Source organism: Denticeps clupeoides, chromosome 3 (assembly GCF_900700375.1).
Source record: "Denticeps clupeoides chromosome 3, fDenClu1.1, whole genome shotgun sequence".
Lineage (NCBI taxonomy): Eukaryota > Metazoa > Chordata > Actinopteri > Clupeiformes > Denticipitidae > Denticeps > Denticeps clupeoides.
Window position 1 is genome coordinate 20,164,756 of NC_041709.1, and position 23,477 is coordinate 20,188,232.

The following is a 23,477-nucleotide window of genomic DNA, read 5'->3' on the forward strand; positions in this document are numbered from 1 at the left end:
CTAATACTGGCAGGTGCATTAATATTGAGAATGGTTTATTACAGATCTCTTATGCTCAGGCCAATATGGTATTTAGGTTCATGTGATATTATAATTTTATATAGTTCACTGTTGACAGTATGATTATGACCAACATCATAACCAAAACATGTTTATAAATTTCACAAACACTCTGAACTACTAAAATTATTAGTTTCACAATAGCATGTCTACATATTGTGTTATGTAGAGTATACAAATATTAGGCAATATTTTAATAAAATCAATGCTTTGTTCCATGAACACAGTAAGTGAAAGTGCAAGTGAAGTCATTGTCTTTGTAAACACTGCAGCATAGCACACACATTGAACTTGTCCTCTGCTTTTAACCCATTACCCATGGTGAGCAGTGGGCAGTCATGACAGGTGCCCCGGTGTGGGGGGATGGTGCTTTTGCTCAGTGGCACCTTGGCTGACCGGGATACGAACCAGCAACCTTCTGATTACAGGGCCGCTTCCTTAACCACCAGGCCAACACTGGTATTCCCAGGAGGTCTCCCATCCAAGTACTAAACAGGCCCGACCCTGCTTAGCTTCCGTATGGCCGTAAGCAGGTATCAAATCTGCTGTATAATGATATAATTTGATTAACAACTGCAATATTCTTATGTAACTTCAGCCACCTTGTGTCATAACCAAATATTATGCACAAATCCGTTCCACCATTTACATTTTACATTTATGGCATTTTATCAGACGGCCTTATCAGGAGCAACTTACAGTTTGTATTTACAGGAACAGTCTCCCAGGAGGATCTTAAAGTTAAGTGTCTTGATCCAAGACACAATGGTAGTAAGTCTTTTGGTTCATAGGCGAGATTATTAACAGTCTGGACCATATTACTTCGAAACACTGTCTGCAATGGCTGTCACAAGCTACCATCTTATTATGGCAGTTCCGATAAATATATTATAGTAAAAGGTGAAAGGCAGCCACGACATATAAAACGCAGGTATTCTAAATGTCAGGGTTCAGGATTGGTTCGTTGTCCGTTGTTTTCAGTGCTGTCTGACAAAGGAATGTAGGGTTCAGAGGGGAGTCTGTGTCACAGTACCCACTTCATCTGGTAAAACCACAGGATGGGACCTTCGGTGCTTGACGTGTGTGCGTCAGTGTCTGAGTTTGTGTGTGAGTGTGTTTGTGTGTATTCTCTGAAGGGTTCACACAATGTGTTTAACCCTGGTAGGGTCGAAGAGTCTCTCCTGTGCTTGTGGTTTTTAATTAACTCCGGCTCGTTAGCACAAAAGGAAGTGAGTCGACAGCATGGCAGCTCCTCTCACAGGAAATGTGTATGCGTGTGTGTGCAGATTCTTGCCAAGTCACACAGCAGTATTCCCACACGATGAACACGTGTGCTGTGTGTGTGTGTTTGTACGTTGTTACGTCCCTAGTCCCAGGGCGTTAGTGGTTTGTGTACGTATTTTTAGGAACACGAGGGGCTTGGTGATTGGAGACTCCGCCCATAGGATGCATTTAAGAACAAAGATCACAGAGGTGAGGAGGTTATTGCATTGCTGTGGAGAGGTTTGGAGTTCGGTTCTGTGCTGTAGTAGTTGCCTATTCCCTCTCCCTTTGTAAATAATCTCCCTCTTGTGTGTGTTAGTTGTCGTTTAGCAGTGGTCTCTGGTTTGGTTGGTTTGCTTCACTTGCTGGCACTGTAAATAAACGCACTGTTATATCACTTTGGTTGTGTCTCGTGTGTGTTCCAGCCACCTAGTCCTTTCCCTGTGCTGTTCACATTCTGCTGTTCACGTGACAAGCGGGGACTCGTCCCTGGGTTCTGTTTAGAGGCGCTTACTTGGTACTTCGTCAGGTGCCCGGGTGCTTTGATAATTTAGGGTGTTTAAGCTGGGGTTGTGCTTTCGGCCTTCCCTTCCTTTGGAACACCGTTACCCCGGGTGGGGGTACTCGATTTAAAGCCACCCAAGTCTAGCTCGGCCAGTGGGTATTGCCACTCGGTAGGACCGTACATGTGTTGGAAAGGTTGGTTTATACTGGTTTATACTGGTGCGCGAGGTGAGGGGAAGATGAGGGGGAACATGTCTGTTTTGGATGGTTTCATGAGAGAGTCTCTGCTGCGTCGCTGCTGGAACGCTGCACCAACGAGCGTTTTTCCGGTTTCCGTGAACCGTTCTTCCGCTGCTGCAGGTAATGACCCAAAGACGAGAGCTACAAATCCAGGAGTGGAAATGTACAGTGACCGTGAGTATCAGCGCGAGCGTGAAGAAGCTCCAGCTTGAGCTCCGCCTGTCCGGCCGCCAGGGCTCGCCGCCCGGGAGACGTGGGCGAGACTTTCCCCGGGGGGGGAAGTGACTCCTCTGCTCTGCCGAGTCCACCGCCTCCGGCGCCCCGCGTGTCTGTTCCTCAGGAACGAGGTTTTGATGTCAGTCAGTTGACACATTCGGATGGTTCTGCCTTTCAATGAGAATATTTTTTTGCCATTTTGCGCTTAATTGGCCGCCGGAAGTCTGGGTATTGCAGGGTGTGTTAACGGGTAAGGCACGGGATGTTTACTCGGCTTTAACCGCTGGAACAGGGTTCTGATCATTACACTGTAAAAACTGCTGTGGTTTCGGAAGTGTATCCATGGCCAGTGTTTCCGTCGTCTCCGGAACAGTGAACGTGTTACGTTTGTACGTTTTTCCTGAGAAAAAGAGAATGCTTTTGATCGGTGGCAACTACGGGAGTTAATTTTGTTTTAAGCTCCATCACCAGCTATTTAAATAACTGAAATGTGACTACTTTAGCTCAAGCTACTGTCGGGCTATGAACCATTCCTGTGTAAGAACGACTCCTCTATTCGTATTTTGCGAGACACGGGAGCTGCTCAGTCCTTTATTCTTGTTGCTTATCTCCCATTTTCAGACACCTTGTATTGTGCTTCGGATGAGCTTGTGCAAGGCACTGAATTGGCCATTGTAAAGGTGCCGTTGCACACAGTGCACCTCGAGTGTGGCTTAGTTGTTGGAGGAGTAAAGGCAGCGGTGCGAGCGCAGTTGCCAGTATCTAACGCCATGTTTATATTAAGTAATGACCCGGCGCTTTGGACTGATGTCATCAGGCGCCGCAACGTCCGCTGCAGAGAGCGACTAGTGCGTCAGTGCTATGATGTGACGTCTATGGCTCGTTCATTTTGCCCAGGAGACCGTGTGTGGATTTTGTTACCTGTTGTGGGGTCTGCATTACAGAGGCCTTGTGAGGTAAAAAAAAAATCTGAACAACACTTGTAATCACATTTATAGCATTTATCAGACGCCCTTATCCAGAGCGACTTACAACCAGTAGTAAAGTGTTAGCCGTCAGGACCGCCCACCCTCTTTGTCTTCCCCGAATGGGAGGCACCGGGGGCGTGACATCAGAAACAACAGGTTCTGATTGGTCAGTGACAACTTCCTGTAGGCCAGTGAAAACTTCCTGTAGGCCAGGAAGTTGCTCACATGTGGAAAAATGACCTCTGAGCTTTCTTGCTCAGGGGGTTTTCCATCGGAAGCCGGAAGGCTTCTGAGCCTTTCTCTCCCCCTCTCTTTCTCTTCTCCCTCTTTACTCTTTCTTCTCATTTTTATTTTCTCTGTAACCTTGGTACCTTTTTACATTCAATATTCACATGTAACTACAATAATTATTTACCGGTGTTAATAAATTAGAAACTGTTCATTTTTAACCTCTACTGTGCCATGCCTCTTTCTGCCAGGTAACATTGGAGTGGTTGAATACAGTGCTTTGTGTGGAGGGAGAAAGAGTTTTTTCTACACACTCTTATTCTCCTCTCCCACACCACATGGTCTTTTTACAAGGGTTAAGTGTCTTGCTCAGGGACACAATGGTAGTAAGTGGGATTTGAACCTGGGTCTTCTGGTTCACTGGCCACTACCACCCTGATTTGTTATTCATGCACCGAGTAGGAGATGTAAAATATATTTGTTGAATATATGTTGAAATCTTATGTAGGTACCGTAAATGCAAGCTCAAACATCTCTACAGTGCCAGTCGCCGTGGTGATGACTGAAATTCTGAGAGATTTGGATGGATTTTTGGTGGGTTTGTCAGTGGATCATCATGATGGCATATGTTGAGGTGTTCTATGTGTTATTTTCTGACGTCATGTGAACGGAGGTACATTATCTGCTTCAGCATAGCTGCAGTGCTTGGAGCTCACCTTGTCTGTTTTGTACAGATTATAGGAATGTGAATGCACTGACGAAGCCAGATTCTTCTTCTGCTGCCACATCTGGAAGACTGTATAGATACGGTCGGTTCTGCGTGGTCAAGACTGGATTTATTACAGGGTTATTGGCAGGTTCCACTGACTGCTTGTGGTGCTGAAAGTTCAGCATTTATAACCCCAGATACATTTCTTCAGTACTCAGTTATGCCTTTCCGATTGAGAAAGGCCCCTGCAACATTCCAGTGGATGATTTCTTTGATGCTGTGTTCTTTTTGCAAACGGAATTGTTGAAAATGGATAAAGGGTGTTTATGGTCTACAGAGTAACACATTGCATTTGAAAATGCTAAGGCTTTGTTCTAACAGCGCCAAACTTCTGCCTTCTGGTTCTGGTGCAGTTTTTCTCAAAGAAAGCGGCAACGTGTTCATCATGTGGGAATACTGCTGTGTGACTTGACAGAGTCTGGCAAGAATCTGCACACATGCACACACATGCATGCACATTTCCTGTGAGAGGAGCTGCCATCCCTGAACATGCCTGGAGATTCATTATAAGAATGCTAAATAAAATAAGAATGTTCTTTTGGAGATCTGTGATCAACTCTAGGGGTTGATTTTTGGCAGGTTGAGTGTTACGTCCCTAGTCCTAGGGCCTTAGTGGCTTGTGTTATCTGCTTTGTGTGTGTGTGTATGTCTGTTTCCTTTCTAAGTACTTGAGGGGGACAGGCTTGGTGATTGGAGACTCCGCCAAGTTCCTCCTGTTAGTTGTTTAGCACTGGTCTTTGGTTTGGTTTGTTTGTTGGTTCGCTTGTCTGCACTGCAAATAAATGCACTATTATTGCATGTTGGTTGTGTTTGTGTGTTTTCCAGCCACCTATTCCCTTCTCTTTGTTGTTCACATTCTCTACACCTAGACTGGGACATGACAACCTGTTTTCCCACTTCTTGTCTTTATAAGTAAATCACACAACAACCACCCAACCACCCCTCCACTCTCTTTTTCACTCACACACCCACACACAGGGGTGGTATCCAATATGTGTGTATCTTTTATTTACATTTTGAACTATTTTTCCTATAAAAGTTTAAGGTTGGGTTACAGTGAAGTAGTCATACACTAGGGATGCACGTGATTTGTCGGTAACGGTCCTAAGCCCAGGTAAATGGGGAGGGTTGCATCAATAAGGCCATCCTGCATTAAAATATTTCCAGCTCCCTAATGGAAGAAGCCAAAGGGAGAAGAATTAAGAATATATACAGAATTATGTTTTGTTCCATATGAGGCAGTTTGACACGACAGTATTCAGAAGTGACTTTTTAAAAGTAAGAGACTTTGGAATACTTTTTGAATACATTTGTGTAGATTAAAAAAATAGAATTTTGCTCATGTTGACACTGATATGCCAGTTCACAATTGTACAGCGTATTAGTCAGGATGTCACACATTTTGGTCTAAATCGGTTTGTCCCACACAGGACTCCCCTTGTGCAATGAAAGAGAGCAGATGGGTGGATCACCCCCTTTTAGAGAATCTTTACATTTAGTTAATCTCGAAATGCAGATCGATGCTTTTCTCTCTCTCTGTGCACATGATGAGTTGTGTTTTAATCATCATTGTCATTAAAGTCTCCCAACCAGTACAATGTCCTGGTTTTGACTGAAACTTGTACCTGTGTGAGGACATTTGATACTCATGTCGGGATAACGACTGGGGCAGACGCACAGATATGCCAGCACTGGCACACAGCCATGGTGTTAGATAGTAAAATGCAAGCACACATACTGTCCTGCTCTCTCACTCTCTCTGTCACACACACAAACGCAGAGGCACAAACCCAGTGAACCTGACTTGAGGGCGGAGGGAGAGTACTGCGGTTATGTAATCTTCTGGATTCAGACGAGCAAGGACACGGCTGCAGCTCACACACTGAGCAGCAGGCTTTAAATCAGGTTTTTGTTTGAACACACACTCCCATACACACACCTCTATTGGGGATAAGGTGTGTCTGTCAGGCACTGAAACAAAGAAGCCAATCTCAGACTGAAAAAAAATGTGTATGAGGAGGTATGAATTGAACAAAGCAAAAATTGCTCTTCAGGCTGTGGAAGTGCAAGTGTGTTGCATACGCAGGGGTGAGAATGTAAACTGCGGTTCGACACCTTTAAAAGAGACAATCAGAGACAAAACGTTAGGGTTTTTTTAGGGGGTATTTTTTCACGTTGCTTAAATCATAGAAGATCAGAAGGCCCACCTCAGATCATCTAATGGCAGATAAAACCACCACTTACGTTGGCTCATAAAACACTAAGGATTAGGTTAGTTGTGTAGCTGAATTCAATCATCTTAGGCGACTTTTAGTACTTTAAACGCCTACTTCTAATCACACACTCATCATATGAATGGCACAGCCATTGCTGAAAGCATTTCTATGTTTCTATGGATAATGATTAGGATGGTAGTAGCCTAGAGGGTACCACACTTACCTATGAACCAGAAGACCACAAAGTCACAGGTTCAAACCCCACTTACTACCAGTGTGTCCCTGAACACAACACTTAACACTGAGTGTCTCCAGGGGGTGACTGTCCCTGTCACTACTGACTGTAAGTCGCTCTTGATAAGGGTGTCTGGTAAATGCTGTCAATTTGTTAATCCTTGTTTTGATAGAGCAGTTCTGCTCCTGATTTAGGATTTGTTGCTGTGACTATGTATCTACAGTTTAATCCATGCATGCAGAAGAACCCACATAGCTGTCCTGGTAACCCAGATGAATCGGCACCATAGACAGCATCCCCTTTCATTCATGGGTCTTGATTTGAATGCATTTATCAAAATCTTGCATCAACACAAAAAAAGGTCTGTGGCATACCATGTAATGTTTAAAGAACGCTAATAATCAAATAGAATCCTTGCGTATATTGGTCTATACACTGGCCTAAAATGGGAAATATAATCACCCCCCCCAAAAAAAAAAAAATCTGCAGGACGTATCTTTTTCCATTTCTTCTCTTTTCCCATTTGCCCCGGCTGATTTCTGTGGCAGTCTCTTGGAAACAGTAATATGTTATCTAATACTAAAATATTCTCCACAATGTTTCAAATGAATTCTTCATTTTCTTGCCGGTCTATAAATATTGTAAACACGATATGCCCATTACTATTACTACACTGTTTATAAGACTCCACTTTCTGATACCAAACACCCTCCATCTGGATACGCACACTGTCTGGAGAAGAACAAACCAAAAACACAACGGTAACGCACACAGGCGCTTCCTCTGTAAAACAATGATGCACTAAACAAATGGGAAAGGGACGCTTCCGTGTTAGCACAAATACTGGCCTTTGTCTGCTGCCACTGAAATCAGATAATGATAAACATGGAAGATCACAGTTCATTAGCAAGCCAGTCCATCCATGAATGTTGCCACCATCGTTGTCTGCAATCACTACACTTGTAAGCGGCAGACATTATTTCTTTCAGATGAGAGGGTGTGTCACGGACGACAAGCATTTACAATACAGGCCGTGGCCATGTACACCTGAACGGATGGATAGGGGGTCGTGTTACAAAATGAACAAACGGGCATCATCACTTCAGGACGCATGTTTCACCTTTCTCAGACGGGTCAAACGGAGTCTGCTTAAAAAAACGTAAAGCACAGAGATATAAAGAGAACACTTAGCAGCAGCGTTCCCACAATGTAAGAGCTACAAGGAAACCTAAAGGCAATAAAATGATCACTGCACCAGTGTCAGCTTTTTAAGCACTCAACTCCATAGCCGTAAAAAACACGAATTCCCCATTTAGTACATTTAAAATGGACTTAATATGAGTGTATGTTATCCGAAAGCAAAGTTTATACAGGCAGATCAGTAGCACGTCTAGATTACCGTATTTTAATGATGCATGAGTCCTTATTGACATTTTCAGAGGTTCTAAATGGTCCTTTCATGTGCTCAACTCCTAATGAATACATTATAATGCATAATAAATGCCATCAGCATATATTAAAGATAAAGGCAGTAAAGCCAGGATTTTTTTTTAACAGCTACACAACTTTATCTACGTCCTAAGTAAAGCCGCATACAAGATTTGCGTTTCATGCGTAAGTTGGAGCCCCCCTTGAACTTTGATACAGTGTGCTGTATGCACGTGCCTATGTGTGTGTTGTCATTTGTAGGCGTGGTACGTGCACTCCTTTCACGGTGAATAAAGCTCGAAACTTCTCAAATGCACAGCGAAAAAACACGGTGTTAAGGGGCAGGGGGATGAGACGGCGTGATGTCACAGTCTGACCAGGCTACAGCAGAAACACAGAGAGACAGAGACAGATATAGAGAGACGGAGCGAGCGAGAGACAGACACAGAGAGGTTTCCGAATGCTGCCAAATGCTGCAATAGAATACTGGAGCTTATTTTAGGGGGTCGGGACAGAGTTAGACTTTGGCTTCTGACTGAGTTTGTGTGTGTGTGTTTGTGCGTGTCCGTCTGTCTGTGTTCTTGTTCTCATATCTCATTGAGGATCTCGATATTAGGAAACAAAAGTTACGCATTAATAAAACACAAATTAACATTACATTAAACATTTAGACTGCACAATTTCAGAATTACTACAGCAGCTTACAAACCCTAAATCACAAGCACACACATACGCAAACAACAGCTCCTTAATATTCGTTGTCCCCTCCTGCCCTTGTCCTCGTGTCCTTGGGGGCGGAGGCGTGGGATGGAAGGCTCCTTTAAACAGGAGCATGAATCATGGCACTTCCTCCTTCTAGCGACTTTGTTCCCTGGGACTTTAATTGGTTTTATCATCCCAGTCTGTGAGCCCACTAGGGTCTTCCGGAAGTGACTACAACACCCCCACAAATGCAGCCTAGGAGGGGCCGGCGTGCGTAATTGTTTTCCCTCCATCTTCTGTGTCATTGTCAGATGGTTCCGGCGGGATTATTAGCAACCCCTGGTCCCTCAATAATTCATCCCCCCTCTATTTATACACAGATGGAGAGTCCTCTAAAAACCTCCCTCAGCGCGGCCGGGCAGCGCTCAGAGTGCGGCAGGAAGAAAGGGGACAAAGAAGAAGGGGAGGAAAAGAGGCTCAGGAGGAGAGAAAAAGACTGAGGATGGTAAAGGAGTGACAGGAAAGCAGAGGACAAAGGAAGGAAGGAGGGAGAGGGGAAGAGGTTCTCTTTTCACTAGACACAATGACCTGCTACTCCCATGTTTTTGAGTTTCAAGGTGACGTTGGCACGAGAGCACCACCACGTCTTAGGCAAACGAGTAAAAGTGCCATCATGGGAATAGCCCCCACCCCCTCCCTGACACACACACCCACCCACGCACACACCCCTCTCCTCTTCCCCTCACAACGATCATTAATGGCTTCTAATCTGCAGCTTTTTCCTCCGTTTAACACAATTAAGATGTTTGCAAAACACGCACAGGCTTGCCATCAAGTCCAAGGACACAGGAAGGGACATAATGGGATTTTGAGAATGCAGACCTGCCGTCCCCACCTAATGTCTAATACCGCTGCACACGCAGGAGAGAGAGAGAGAGAGAGAGAGAGAGAGAGGGTGGGGAAGGACATGCTGAATATCAGTGGTAGACATTCACGTGAACGGGCTCAAATAAAAGGGTTAACGTCATAGCTTTCTAAGTGACCTTTTACACATAAAACTTCTGCTGGTTGATGCGGTAATAATTAATAAGGCGCAGTGTCTGTATGCTTTTCAAAACCTAAAAATGAAAACGAGGCAGTACGCTTTTCTAACTTTTTGAAAAAGAAGATCTTTATTTAAAAAAGATTTTGTGAGTGATAAGAATGGTTACCAGGGGTGGGTACACATTTGCCTGTGCATTATATAAAAGTCTGGGTATGACAGCATCGTGACCCAACGGGCCAATGTTTCTCCAAGCTCCCGTTCTCAACTTACATAGCTGAACCCATAGTTAGCAACTAGGCTTTTGGGAAACAAACCCCTGGCAATGGTCCCATCCCTAAAAGACATTTGATAGTCACATTGCTGAAAACTGCCATGTTTATATATAGAGCTAAACTAGACAGAGAGGCTGAAATTGTAAGGCAGAATTTAAAGTAGCCTCAGATGAGCTCTTCAGGCCTGACAGGCACAAAACAGGAATAAAAAGAGCCGAGCCTGGAGGCCAAAGGCATAATAAAGATTATTTCTGATAAACAAGTCTGTCAACACACTCAGCGTAAAGTCCTATATCATCACGTACATTTGGAAAAACATAAAAATGTAAAAATATTGCACCAGATCTGTAGTGGCTATATTAAAAGTGAGGAGAAAGACGTGTTTTATAGGATGATCTGCATTTATTGGTAGGCTTTGTCTACTCAGAACAAAATATATATTTCCAATCTTTTAACCGCTGAACACTTAATCTCCGGCCTTCAATTCCAGTTGAACAACAACGATAATAATATTAATAATAAAATATAATTGATTGCTTCACTTACGAGTGGATATTGCAACTAATCGGTAGCTTCAAATTAGGATGCCTTGCGAACAAATCCCCTGAGCGTGATTAATCCTCTAGTTACTTTACGTGGGGTGTGTTATGCGCGTTAAAGTAAGCGTGAATACGTTATGCTCATCGCAGTCTAACACTCGTTGCATTGGAACAAGGCAAAACACAGAAATCCTACGGTCTAGTGGTCTCAGCTCAAGAGCGCTAGATACCCACACCAAGTACTTACCATTGTACTGTATTACCACAGTTCCACTGTGGAGGGGTATGTGGAACTTCATTCATGAGATTCATGAGGACTTCATTATGGAGTATTTTACCCTTTTTTAACTCTACCTCAAGAGCACAGCTAACTGAGCAAATAAACAATTCTATGAATTACCAAAAAATATTTATTGGTTGCTGTTTTTATAGGATGACCTGCTTTTGCACTTGGGGAAATTCGTAAAAAAGTAAAAAAGAAGAAATCATCTGAAATGAATGTCTTTGTTTACACACACACACACATACACACACACACACACACACATACACACACACCAACACACACACACACACACACACACACACACACAGCTCAAGGCACAGACCAGGCCTGCATTTACCTGCAGACTGCAGTACACAGTCTCATTAAGACCAGTCCGGCCGACCTGATGTATTCTGCATATTAGTGGATCTGTATGGAGGTTTGCTCAACATTAATATATTCTATACAAATGGGTCATCATTAGTAGACTTTGAGAGTATGTGGGCAGCCCTTTGAAACTGATTAGCATAGCAGGAGAAACAACGTAGCCGTAAACTGAACACAGACACCCCAACTGCACAAAACACAGGCGCGAACATAACTCTTAAAAGTAGGCTATTCAGTTTAAAAAAAAGGAGGTTGGGTTAGTAGCAGGTTCTGTATTTGTTTAGATTTTTTTTGTCTCTGGAACAGACAATTTGGACCTTTCAAACACATTTGGGGTTTTAATGTCATTTACAAATATATAGGATAACTGGAACTGCACCTCATGTATATGGATAGCATGACAATAAAGCTGTACTTACAATTGCACTTGTTTAACACAACCCCCCCCAAGAAACAACGGTACTTATCACCCATGCCAGTGTATTCAGAGTATTTGGTTTCTGCCATCAATCCGTATATATGAACAAAATTCAGAAAATTGGTGATCTCAAAAAAAAAACTATATTTTGCTTTCACAGAAACCGTCATACATACGTTCACAGACACACCCATCCTCAAACACATTTACATAAAAAACATCATATAGCATATGTCATGATCCGGTCCGGAATGTTCGTCCAGTGTTGTTATGTTTCCTGATCGTGTTCACCAGTGTCTGATTGTATAAAGCTATTGTTGGGTCCTTGCTACTTGATGTCTCCCCTGTCCTGTTCACCATGTATTAAAACCCCTGTTTTGTGACGCCATGCGTATGTGTCCTTCTTCCTCGCCATGTACAGCCATCGTTCCAGATCTACTGCCTCGCCATGTCAAACCAGGGTGACAGCATACAATTATACATATATTTTCCTAGCTGACACACACACACACACACACACACACACACACACACACACACAGGCCAGACCAGCGGCTGTCTGTGATTACATATTTGCACTAATAGGTTGAGGAGTGGAGTGGAGCAGCTCGTGGGATCTGTAAGGGATCTGTACAGGATCTCAGAAGCCATTAAATTGCAAATTAGTGGCAAATCTGAGCTTGCTCTCCAGAACATTCCCCTCTGGGCCACAGCAGGGGTTTTCTGACCCGTCACAGACATGGAAGGATGAGGAGCCTACTGACCAAGCAGAGCTACGTCTCTCCCTCGCTTTGTCTTTCCTTTGTTCCTGTAGCTTTTCACTGAAGGTCCTTGTACTACACACACACACACACACACACACACACACAGATAAAAAAAATTATATATGTTCTGACTGGACTTGCTTTGTCCCATGTCTTGGAAGCTTCCGTCCAGTGATGACCACAGAATGGAGTTTAAAATTTTAAAACCATCACTGGTACATTACTGCAGAGGACAGTGGGGTCAGAACTCAGCCTGGACCCCAGCCAGCACACATCAATCTGCTGGGGAGGGGACATCTGTCTCTGGGACTCCCCAGTTCTCTCTCTCTCCCTCTCTCGCTCTCTCTCTCTTCTTTTCCTTCATTCTCCATGTTCTCACTCCATCCATCACAGGTTTAGATTCTTCTTCCCCTCCCATCTAGAAGTTCCTCATTACTTCTGTATGATCCCTTGCTTAAAAAAAAAAAGAAGATCCATTACTCACACGGAGATGGAATCCCTAAAGATCCTTGAAGGCACGTTTGCGTCAGAATTCTTCTTGAAAGTGGGCTTGACATGTCATCCTCCGTGAAAGGCGAACATCTTATCTCCTGCGACCACGGCACAGATTTTTGGGCAAAACCCCTGTTCTGTAGCAGAGCTTAGCATCCCTGCAACGTTTCACAACACCCTTTCACCCTTGTTATCTCTTGTAGTCTCATCCCGACAAACCTGCTGACATGATTTATTCACGTTGCGCCATTTTCTGAATTAAACTTCGCATTTACGGACACACCAAGAATTCGGAAGCTCCCCTGACTCTCTTTCACAAGAAAACGCCATGCATTTTTAATTTGTGGCATGAAATAAAAATTAAGGGCACTCAAGTGGAAATTGATGGAACGAGACTGAAGTCTACACTTGCTTCTGTCTGCTGTTCTGAACCCAAACACTGTTGTATGCGAATGAATCAAACGCAAATATATGTCATTTAGGGGAAAGTGTCCTAACTAGTAATAAGGAACACAATAATGTTCAGGTAAAAAAAAAAAAATCTGAAAGTCAGATGTATAGAGATAGAGGTTTGAGTATTTTTCATTGCAGTAGTAACATTTAATATGCTTGCGTCCAGAATCTCTTTTTTAATAAACGTTCTTAAAAAAAACAACAAAATGTTAAATAAAAAATGCTTACAACAAATGCTTTTATACAATCATGTGAAAGTTCATGTACGAGTTAATTAAGAACCCTTGCCTTTATCCCAGCAGATTCACAGATTCACTGCACCCTTTCCAGCCATTCCTGGAAATTACCTGTCACTTTTCAAGCATGCAAAGTGAATAAACATGGACCTCTGATGTATACTTGTTCAACAACCAACAGTTCAAGTCTTTGTGGCTAAATATTTTATTACTACAGACTGTCCAACAGTCAGACACATTTCGGAATTCTTAAGAAGTCTTAATGTTTTCTTGTAAAACTGCTTCTTTGTTTTAAAGAAGGGTCGACGTATTTAAAACTGCTGGCCTTTTACGACGTTGTGAACAAAGATGTGTGTTTTTTTTGTGTATCTGCACTGAGATGGAATGAGGCTGTTTGTGGCAGTGAAATGGTTGTGGTAGCAACGTAATTATACACACTCGCATTAAATATTTCCATATATCAATAATAAATATGATAATAAAAAGCAACACTTCTATCTGCACATCTCACGAAGGTTTCTACTGTGACTTTCTGCCATTCTGATTTTATTATTTCAAGTGCAGTAGACATTTCTAGGGTGTTCGTTGGTTAAATAGACAGACGTTAACAAGGTCTTGGTACAGACTCAATAATGAGGTGAGATGCCGGAAAACTAGGGGGATATAAAACTAACGCTCGCTTTATTTTTAAGACTCACAATGTTTCTCAATTCCTGTTTGCCATTTCCACGACGTATGAAGTGAAAAGCACAACCGATCCAATTAAAAATGCATTACAGCCCAAATCCAGATCCCCGACATGAAATAACTAATGAGGGTTTATGGGAGAGAAACCCCATTAACTTTCACAAGATGTCAAGTTAGTTATTAACCACGCTGAGTTTCATGCTGCCGACAACTGGCGCTTGGTGTGCCACACACACACACACACACACACACACACACACACTTAGGTTTTACAAAGGTACTTCGGCCACACCACGTAACCCCCAGATGCTGCAGTTTGTGGGGATGGCTTCGAGGTTTGGTTATTAGCCACACGCCAGCGGGCGTCTACGGCCCCATTGGTGAACTCCAACCTGACCCGCGTGTTCCAGTTGGGTGCTGGGAGGGTGCGGCCGCTAGGAAGGTGGTTAGCGGGGTGCACATTTACTGCATGAGGAGACAGAGGCTGACACCAGCAGCCTGCAAGACTGCACTACTGCACAGTCAGATAAGACCTGCTGTACACAGACCCACAGGTAGACAAACATGCATGTACACAGACAGACACACAAACAGACAGACACACATGTAGACAAACATGCATGTACACAGACAGACACACAAACAGACAGACCCACAGGTAGACAAACATGCATGTACACAGACAGACACACAAACAGACAGACACACATGTAGACAAACATGCCCACAGACAGACACACACACACACACACACACACAAACACAACCATACAGACACACACATGTAGACAAACATGCCTACAGACAGACACACACACAAACAGACAGACATACACACATGTTGACAAACATGACCACAGACAGACAGAATGACAGAAAGACACCCAGACAGAGAGACAGTCACAGACAGACAGATACACAGACAGACAGACTCACATGTAGACAAACATGCCCACAGACAGACACACACACACACACACACACACACACACAAACATACAGACACACACATGTAGACAAACATGCCCACAGACAGACACACACACACACACACACACACACACACACACACACAAACAGACAGACATACACACATGTTGACAAACATGACCACAGACAGGCAGAATGACAGAAAGACACCCAGACAGAGAGACAGTCACAGACAGACTCACATGTAGACAAACATGCCCACAGACAGACACACACACACACACACACACACACAAACAGACAGACACACACACATGTAGACAAACATGACCACAGACAGACAGACACACACACAAACAGACAGACATACACATATGTAGACAGACAGGCAGACTGACATATAGATAGACACACAGACAGAAAGACACCCAGACAGAGAGACAGTCACAGACAGACAGATACACAGACAGACAGACTCACATGTAGACAAACATACATGTACACAGACAGGCAGACTGAAAGAGAGACAGACACAGACAGACAGAGAGACAGTCAGAGACAGACAGATACACAGACAGACAGACAGACAGACACATAGATCGATACTGGATTCTCCATCTTTATTTTCTAAAATAATAATTGTTCCTCAAATCATTTGCTTTTTCTTTTGCTTGGCAAGTGTATGCGCGCGCACACACACACACACACACACACACACACATACACACACACACACATAATTAGTAAACACTTTCCCCAGAGAAAATTTTTCCCGCAATTATCAAGTCACTTTTGGACATGACTTTTACTTTACAGCAATTACCTGCTGCTGCTGCGGGACGTTACTGTCTGTTCAAACCACACGCACACACACACACACACATGCGCACAAAACTCTGAAAGCACACAGTGGAGGACAGGATGTTCGATACGGCGCTCCCCTTTAAACTGACACCCCAACCCCCCTTCAGCTTTTGTGCCGTGAATGCACACCCGCTGGCGGAACGCGTCTGAGGATGTGACGGCCGGCGGAGTGCGAGGCTTTTCTTTTGTCTGCGTTCCAGTAACTGACTGTCTGATGAATGACTTATTAATGAGACAGACGGGGGTAATAATCCAATAACAATAAAACACTCTCAGCTACAACAATGTCCGGGTATTTAACATGTAACGGTCGCAGACGGGATGTCAAAAAAGCCCACAGAGCCACTGAGCGCTGCCATTCAGTGAGCATCACAGAAAGAAAGACAAAGAATGTCTTCATTTATTATTTATTCCCTTTTACTCGCCACTTTAAAGTGATGCACATGACAGCTATAGCTATATAGGCACGAACATTTCTTACTACGCCCCTCCCGATGAGGGAACACTCTTTCCACACCAGCGTACCCGTACGTCCAATCACAGCTTGAGATTTGAGATGACAAACGTGGCGAGGTGGGGGGTGTGGAGAAGTGGGACAGGGGGACACACTCACAGTCGTGTAACAGCAGATCCATAAAACACGCCCCACTCAGAGCGCACCCATTAAAAAAAAGACATTTTTTATGACACCTGCAGCACTCCATAAAAAATAAACTGCTTTGTTTACGTAACCGCCAACGTAAAGGAGACTGTGAGTTACGGCAAAATATTTTAATTAAATTCATTCGGAACACACTAAAAACAAAAAGACTAGCTTCTAGCTTCTTTTTCTGTTTTTTTCTTCTAATTCAATTTGCTTTTTAATATTCTGACTATTAGAGTGTGTGTGTGTGTGTGTGTGTGTGTGTGTGTGTGTGTGTGTGTGTGGGGGGGGGTGGGTGGGGGGTTAATTTTAAATATCATAAGCTGGGTAAACTGGGTCAATGCTGGAATTCTCTCAGACTTTTCTGTTCATACCAGAACACATTTCAAAACCAACATATCCCCACACACTTGTTCTTTCTGAGTAAAAACTGTGTAACATATGTGTTGTACTGAAATGTAAGATATATGAAATATGGGTCATGTGATTGCATATTATTTTCCATCTGTGAGAGTAATTTTTTGGTTTTCAATGAGACATTATATAAAACATGATAACATTATAAAAGGTTATTTTCTTTGAGCCCCTGCTTGTTGTAAATTATGTATATTCTATATATTCTTTGTATTCTCTAGTATCTTATTGAAAGTTCTCTGTGGGACCCGCAGGCTGCTCACCTCTTCGCAGCAGTGACGTTACAGATCGAACACACCCAGAACACCGACACTATTTAAACATTTAACACGCCTCTTAAAACAAGACCTATGCATTTCTCCAAAGACCACTTATCACGACGCAGCCTGGGTTTTCCAGGGCTTAAATCAAAACGCCGAGCTACCACCGCTGAGGCACGGAAGCGGGAGAACAGGAAGCTAAAAGGCAGAGACAGACGTAAAGAGAGAGCGAGGCCTGCCTTCCTCAAAGACCAGAGGCTGATGAAACTTTTACGGCTCCATCAGCCCCAGACAGTAAATACAAGAGCAACATAGCAAAGCTGCGGAGTGGAAACGGAACCTGTCTGGATTTCATTTGTTCCTGACGAAGCAGTCTTTTGTTCTACCTCTTTGGCAGCACCACATTTTGGATTGATTCATTTATATTATTTTGCTAATGATTAAAATTTTGAGTGCTTGACATTTATTGGCTGTCCCTGATTCAGCTGTTGGGACTGCCTGGCTCCAGTCCTGCACCTCACACTGGCATTTTAAAAATGTTGCGGTGAAAGTTCAACCCCAAGTTTTCCAAATTGTGATGTCTTTAAAGAGCAAACGAACCTGAAAATAAAACCAAACGTGTGTGGGACGGGGGGATCTTTGCCCTCTTTCGGCAATGAAACTGTGGGCTCACCAGTCTCACACACTACCAAGCCACGCCCACCTGCAAACAAAAAGCCCAGAACCGAAAAACAGAAAATATCCCTCACTCGGGTACTAGGGTGGCCCGTCCCAGGTCATGGGGTGCCAGGCAGGTGGCTGTGTGTGTGTGTGTGAGTGCTTGGTGTGTGTGTGTGTGTGTGTTTGTGTGTGTTGAGGGCGTCTAACATAGAGGTGTGACGAGGAGTGGCAAACCTCCCTCTGACCTCATAAAACAAAAGGTGCAACAGCGATTGGATGGCTTTGCCATAGAAACGCCATATGAGGGCTGCAACTGGGCGAGATTTTGGAAGGAGGGCAGGGGAGGCTGCGAGGGAAGGCGAGGAGGAGGAGAGAAACGTAGGCATCCGCAGAGAGAGAGAGAGAGAGAATGAGAGAGCAAGAGAAAGAGCGGCAAAAAAAAAAAAAAAAGAGAAGCAGATTGAGAATGATGCAACAGCAGTGAAATCGTGTGTCCGGGACGCGCTCTGAATTAACGCCCTCCCCACAGAGAACACCCCCCCCCCTCCCCCACTCTTTCTCCTCCTCTGTAACAAGGACATCGGTCTCAGAGCAAAGCCCACCCAGGGGACCTCTTCTCAGGGTGAACCGCCGCCTCTCTGCCCCTGGTCGAGCCTCCTTTGGCCGGTGAGTTGGAGCCACCCCATCCTCAGTCATCAGAGACGGGGCCGAGGGGACGTCGAATTGCTCCTCTTGGGCCCAATGACCTGTCTTGGTGACAAAGCTCGGTGCGAACGGCGAAATGAAGACACAATAATGACCTGGACACCGGAGCCGGGAGCGTGGATCGTGGCGGCCATTAATAAAGCAGGCTGGTGTTATTGCGCTGATGCAGGATCAGTTGTAGTGTGCATTAGGTTAGGCAGGCAGATGGGGAGATCTGGTTCTAGATCAGTTCTCTGACAGGCTTAAGAGCAGAAAAGAGACAGACTGGGTAAAGTGTGCCGAGGATGTGTGTGTGTGTGTGTGTGTGTGTGTCCTGTAGAGTGCCAAAAATGGGCCGTATTCATACTGCTGAGTCACTGGGGACACAGCATCACTGGAGAACACGTCCTGACGCCCGTCCACCAGCCTTCTCCTTTCTCTTTTATCAGCTTCCCCGTGCTGCGCTTCACAGTCATGGCTTCACCACAGACATCAGCTGGACTGCCGTGGACCGGTCCATCACCATGACCACAACGCCCTCAACCCTCTCACCCTCCAGCCAGTAATGTCCACGTTGGGTTAAAGCTTATCATTAAAACGATCCAACGTGAACGCGCGGGACAGGAGTCTGGCTCCTCCGATGGTCAAAGAAAATCGATTTAATTCTTCTCTGTTTTATTCTATTGACAGACATATGAACACAGTGACAATAACTTCGATTAGATGTGGCCCAGTTGTCCATGGCACCTCCATAACACACACGATACACAGGACCTTTTCCATCAAATCACTGAAGTTCACAAGAGTGTGACATACAATGATATCCAACTCTCTCTCAGACAATTCCATCTTATGTCTTCCTTCTGCCTTCATTCCGTAAGCAAATTTTTTTTTTTTTACTTGTGATTATTTTGCACACGTTTCTTTTTTGAGGTGATGCGGGTTACGCACATCTTTTTTTTTTTTTTTTGGGTTCTCTGCGGTTTACCGAGGCACACAGTTGTTTCTTTTCTTTCTCCTACTTTCTCTTTCCACTCCTCCAGCATGCCTCTTTACACATGACATTTCCTTTCCTCTCCTCCTCTGTTCTTTTTCTTTTCCTTCTTCACCTCCCTCCATCCCCGAGCTGGTCCTCTGGGACGCCTTCCTAAAGACTGTATAACTCTCCACTCCACTGACACTCATTATTCTACTGTCTGAGAGAGACCGCAGACCCCCCAGCAAACACGCACACACACATTACTGCCCTAATCACAGCCTATCTATTACATTACACACACACACACACACACACGGTCATAAAAAAAAAACTATAACAATATAGTGGACAGGTCACGCACACACGCTATTCACAAATCTGTGAGCAATATCTGAGTATGGCAAAAAAACTCGCAACAACACTACACCACCGACACACTTTATTACACACACATGCACACACCAGACAAAGAAGCAAACAGACTCCCGCTGAACCATATTATTAACTCTTCCGGCTTGGAGACACACGCCGCTTATTTCACCCAGCAAACATCACAGCGAGCGCAACCAGAGGCGAGCCCAGGTCAAAGCGGGCAGCTCGGCCAGTGCTGGGATCAGTTCTGAGGAACCATCTGGAATCAGCACCACAGACAGCTCCTCCTCATTATTAAGCCTCCACGCGGAATAAATACACCGACGATGGCTGTGGGGTCCTTGAGATGTTACGGTGTTGAAAACCACCGAGGAGATAAGGTGGGAGCTGATGAATGAGAAGAGGACGGATGAAGAAGAGGAAACAGACCGGAATGAAAATGAAACCGGGTGATGGAATGATGGAGGCAAAAAAAGAAGATGAATAAATGAAGAGGAATAAAAAGGTAATGATGCAAAAAGGGAAAGAGCAGAATGGAAAAAATGCATTAGCAATGAATGAAAAGAGCAAAGAAAAGAATGGAGAAAGACAGAAATGTGAGTCCAGGGTTCGGACTGAGAGAGAGAGAGAGAGAGAGAGAGAGAGAGTGAGAGAGTGAGGGAGAGGGAGAGCCAGGCTGAAGGAGTGTATAAAATATGAGAGCAGTGTATGGGGGAGGCTGTAGATGGTGACCCCCGGTGGCAGGAGGTGTAGAGGGGGTGGGGTGGAGGTCATATATTTCAGGAAGAGACAGTTTCCAGAATGAGCCGCGTGGCCCATAGTTCACAGGCAACATGATTAACTGGCAAACTGGGAGCTACAGCTACAACCACACTATTAATAAAACACACCCCTTCCACCATGCACGCACACACACACGCACACACACACACACGCACACACACTTGCACTCACACATGCACGCACACACACACGCATACACACACATGCGCACGCACACGGGCACACACACACGCACCCACGCACACACACTCTCTCACACACACACATGCACGCACACACACGCACATTTGATTTTAGATCTTTGTGAGGACCTGGGGAAAGTCACTATGGAATTAATATTTTAACTCTTAACTTCCAATGTATAGTATTAACTTTCTAAACTTTCTAAAATCCTTATGGTTAACCGCAGTAACCAAAGACAAACATTTAGTCTTTTATTTCACGCAATGCAGTTCACTACACATTGTCCTGCTACAATCATTTTTCGAGTGAGTGCATGACCAATATTACAACAGAAATGAATAAATTGTATATAAGCCGACATGCCCCTTCCGGTACAGTAACTAGTGTGGTCTACTGTACCACAGAGTGGAAAAGAGCCACTGGTCCCAACTAAAATGCCTCAGTGCCTTCATTCAAAGCCATTATGAACATCAGGCTGTTTGCACAGAGGAAGGGTTTTCCTCAGCATCCCTGGCCCATGGAGGGAGAACGTACCGCAGCTGTGGCCGGATGTAACAGGGAGCTACAGAAAAAAGATCTGATGGAATGATTTCAAGGACTTGAAGAAGAAATCTGTATCTGACCGGTGTGTGTCAGGACATGGCCGTAACCCTCAATCCACAGGTCTGTGTTGATTCATGCTGAGGAGCAGCACACAGAGATACTACAAGTGTGTGTGTGTGTGTGTGTGTGTGTGTGTGTGTGTGTGTGAGTGAAAGATGAATTGTTATCTGCCTCTCATCCAGGAGATACTTCACACAACTCCCCTCCGAACCTTCCCGGTTTCGTGCATCATCGTGGTGACATTAAACTGAAAGGAGATCATCCCCGAAACTAACAAGCCGCTCTGTGACGGGAGATTTTCGGCGGCGTCTGTGGTTTTTTTCACGCCCAACAAGAGGCGCAACAGAGTCCGGGCGCCGGGACTCGTCATGACGCGCAATTGTATGTCATGTATGCGCCACACGCACGGCCGTCGCGCTATTACGAGCAGGCGACAAAAAAAAAAAAAAAAAAATCTGTTGCATTCGTAAAAAAAAAAAAAAAAAAAAACGTGAACATTGAGGATTTTAATTTGTATTATTATTATTTTTAATGTGGTGCAGGCTGAAATATGAAATATTCTATAATGTACAGGCCCGTGCACACTTTATGCACCCAGGCTGGAGGGGTTTTCCGCTGCGGTGTGCGTCGGATGGCGACCGTACCTTTGTGCATGCCCGTGAAGCGGTCCTTCAGCACCGTGAGCTCGTAGATCTTGCCGAATTCCTCGAAGAGCGGCCGGAGGTCCTTCTCGTCCAGGTTGCGCGGGATCTGGCCGATGAACAGCTTGATGGCGTCGTGGTCCTTCATGGGGATGGTGGCGCAGCTCGCGGGACTGTGGCTGTGGCTTATTCCGTTCACGAGCCCGTTCACGGCGTCCACTTGTCCGTTCGTTAAAGTTGCCATCTTCTCACCAGCCCGAGAGTTCCTTCTCGATATCAGCGACAATAAACAGATGTCGCTAGGATCGTAATTATACTAGAATATATAGATATATAGATATATAGATATTATTTGTTTTATAAATATCTTTTTATAGACGTGCTGAGAAAAAAAAGCCCGCTCTCTATATACCTCTGCAAATATTTACAAATGCACAGAAATATAGGCTATGGTCGTAAAGAGTAAAAAATAAAAATGTAAAAAATAAGATGAGCGCCAGCGTCCGCAAGTCCCCGGTGGAGGCGGGATCCCGGCGATTCTGTCCTGTTTAATTATTCACTCCTTCATTTCACCGAGCCGAGAGCGAGCGAGAGACCCGAAGCTGCCGCCCGACCATTTACACCTCCGCTCCCCGCGTCCCTGCCTTTATTATTATTATTATTTTATTATTTTTTTTTTGCATTGAGGAGTCGGCACGGGGCTCCTCGCGGTTTAAACGGACAGGGCGGGCTCACAAGGCGCCCGGGCGGCGGGGGGGGCTAGCAGGAGACGGGAGTGCGCGGGTAGTGCGCGGCGGAACGCGACGACCGCCCCCCCTCCCCTGGCGATGCGGTGAGTTGGTACGGTCCGAGTCGACGGAGCGCTATAAATACCGGGGAAACGCGCGAGCCGTGCGGCTCTTTGTGCCGTAGACCTGGAGGAAGGACGTGAACAAAGGCGGCTACGCGGCCGTGTGAAATATATCTATACATATCTACATATATATATATATGTATATATTTTGACAGATACGCTTTTTTGAGTGGCGTGGGAAAGCACACATTACGGTAAACGCCCCCCCCTTAGCCCGTCGC

General features: G+C 44.7%; 1 protein-coding gene across 5 annotated transcripts in view; it reads right to left on the reverse strand.

Annotated features, from left to right (window-relative positions):
- Window positions 1-23,073, reverse strand: part of celf4 (CUGBP, Elav-like family member 4) — a 50,813-nt gene extending 27,740 nt beyond the window's left edge. For all 5 annotated transcript variants that reach the window (XM_028971334.1, XM_028971330.1, XM_028971332.1 and 2 more), the window contains exon 1: window positions 22,407-23,073. In XM_028971334.1, coding sequence (XP_028827167.1) covers window positions 22,407-22,647 — 241 coding nt within the window. In that variant the 5' untranslated portion in view covers window positions 22,648-23,073. The remainder of the gene's footprint in view (window positions 1-22,406) is intronic.
- Between the last annotated feature and the right edge of the window lie 404 nt (window positions 23,074-23,477).